Below are 1641 nucleotides of genomic sequence, written 5' to 3' on the forward strand. Positions count from 1 at the left end.
GCTGGTATAGCTTGGAGGTGGTTGTTTGAGTATGATAGGTGAACAATCCATATTGAGACCAAGTAATTCGACATGCTGTGTTGCACGTCCATCATCGTAGCCTGCATGTAGATGATGTGATGGTGATGGTGTGGATGAAGGTGGTGCTATATTTTGTTGTGCAGCGTAATGTGGTTGCGCGGTATTTTGTGGTCCTGGGCCTAGTAAACTAAACATGGGTGGTTGGAATAATGTTTTATCTGGACTGGGTAGACCCCAACTATTTCCTAGACTTGCTGATGGTGGTGACATTTGACCAGGCAACACGCTTAGCTGTGGTGAACTCAACTGCTGCTGTTGTTGCTGTTGTGCGGCAGCAGCAGCTGCAGCTGATTGAAGACCGCTCATTGTTGTGTTACCTGTAGTGGTGAAAATGCCACGATATGATATTTTGCCGCTACTACTATTTGCATGCTGTTGTTGTTGTGGTTGTTGATGATGTTGTTGATGTTGCTGTTGGTGGTGGTGTTGTTGTTGATAGTGTTGTTGTTGTTGTTGTTGTTGCTGTTGATGATTGTGTTGGTGTTGCTGTTGTTGGTGTTGGTGTTGGTGTTGTAAGTGTGGGTGTTGGTGTAATTGACTGTGATGTTGTATTTGGTTTTGTTGTAAATGATGTTGTGTTTGTTGTTGGTGATATTGTTGGTGTTGTGGCGAGTGTTGTTGTTGGTGGTGATGGTGTTGGTGTTGCGTGTGTTGTGGAAGTTGCTGTTGTTGTTGGGGTTGTTGCTGATGTTGTTGTTGATGGTGGTGTTGATGTTGGTGGTGATGGTGTGTATTGCTTTGTGTTGTTGTATTTGTATTATTGCCTAGTGTTGTGCTTGTTGTTGTTGTTATCTGATTTTGACTAAGGTGTGTAGGATACATTGTACAACTATTATTACTTGTTTCTTCCTTAACAATTGCCAATGTTGGCGGTGTGCTGCGTTCTTCCTTCAATGGACTACACAGCACCGGACTGGATACTGTTTGCGGTTCAAGGGATAAATCTTCAGACTCAATGGAACCTAAAAATAAAAATAGAAAAAAAAAAATTAAAATAAATTCATAAAATGAAAAAAATTTTATTGTAATGTTTATGGTAGCATATATTTTGGAAGGGTTTTATTTTGTTAGTTCGATATAATGAAGCATTGATTTGGTTTAGAAATTAGTTCAACTAATTTTCACACAAAATATTCCGAGCAGAATTTTAAATGTAATAATTACACTGAAAAGTTAGATGCTTTTGTTTAAAACTGTTTTGGCTCATTCGGTTGTGAAATGGTTCAAAATTTATACCAATTAAAAATTATATCAAAATTATACTAATTAAACCAATTTAGCTACGTTAGAAGATTTCTTTTATGTTGGTCCATTTATTGATATTATTTAAAAATATAAAGTCTAAGCTCCTCTTTGAGTGCTCCGTTACTTTGGAAATATTGATTAGAAGCTAACTAGGATATCAAGTTAGTGCAAATTTTGCGAAACTATCATCGTTGATATGTGTATGATGCACTGGAACCAACAGTTATGCTATCATGCGCATTAAATTTTAAAAGACATTTATTGAGTATATTGACTGTAGTTTAAGTATGCTATTTTTATAGGATCTGTATGAGT

At 36.9% G+C, this 1641-nt stretch overlaps 1 protein-coding gene across 1 annotated transcript; it reads right to left on the reverse strand.

Moving 5' to 3' along the window:
* Positions 1-6: 6 nt before the first annotated feature.
* On the reverse strand, positions 7-1043 carry LOC119665421 (putative cyclin-dependent serine/threonine-protein kinase DDB_G0272797/DDB_G0274007; the record flags this gene model as incomplete). The annotated part of the gene is made up of 2 exons (XM_038074651.1): positions 7-570; positions 613-1043. Coding segments are annotated over 2 exons (995 nt in total), but the record flags the coding sequence as incomplete, so codon positions are not given.
* Between the last annotated feature and the right edge of the window lie 598 nt (positions 1044-1641).

Source organism: Teleopsis dalmanni, unplaced genomic scaffold (genome assembly GCF_002237135.1).
Source record: "Teleopsis dalmanni isolate 2A unplaced genomic scaffold, ASM223713v2 unscaffolded_contig_5171, whole genome shotgun sequence".
NCBI lineage: Eukaryota > Metazoa > Arthropoda > Insecta > Diptera > Diopsidae > Teleopsis > Teleopsis dalmanni.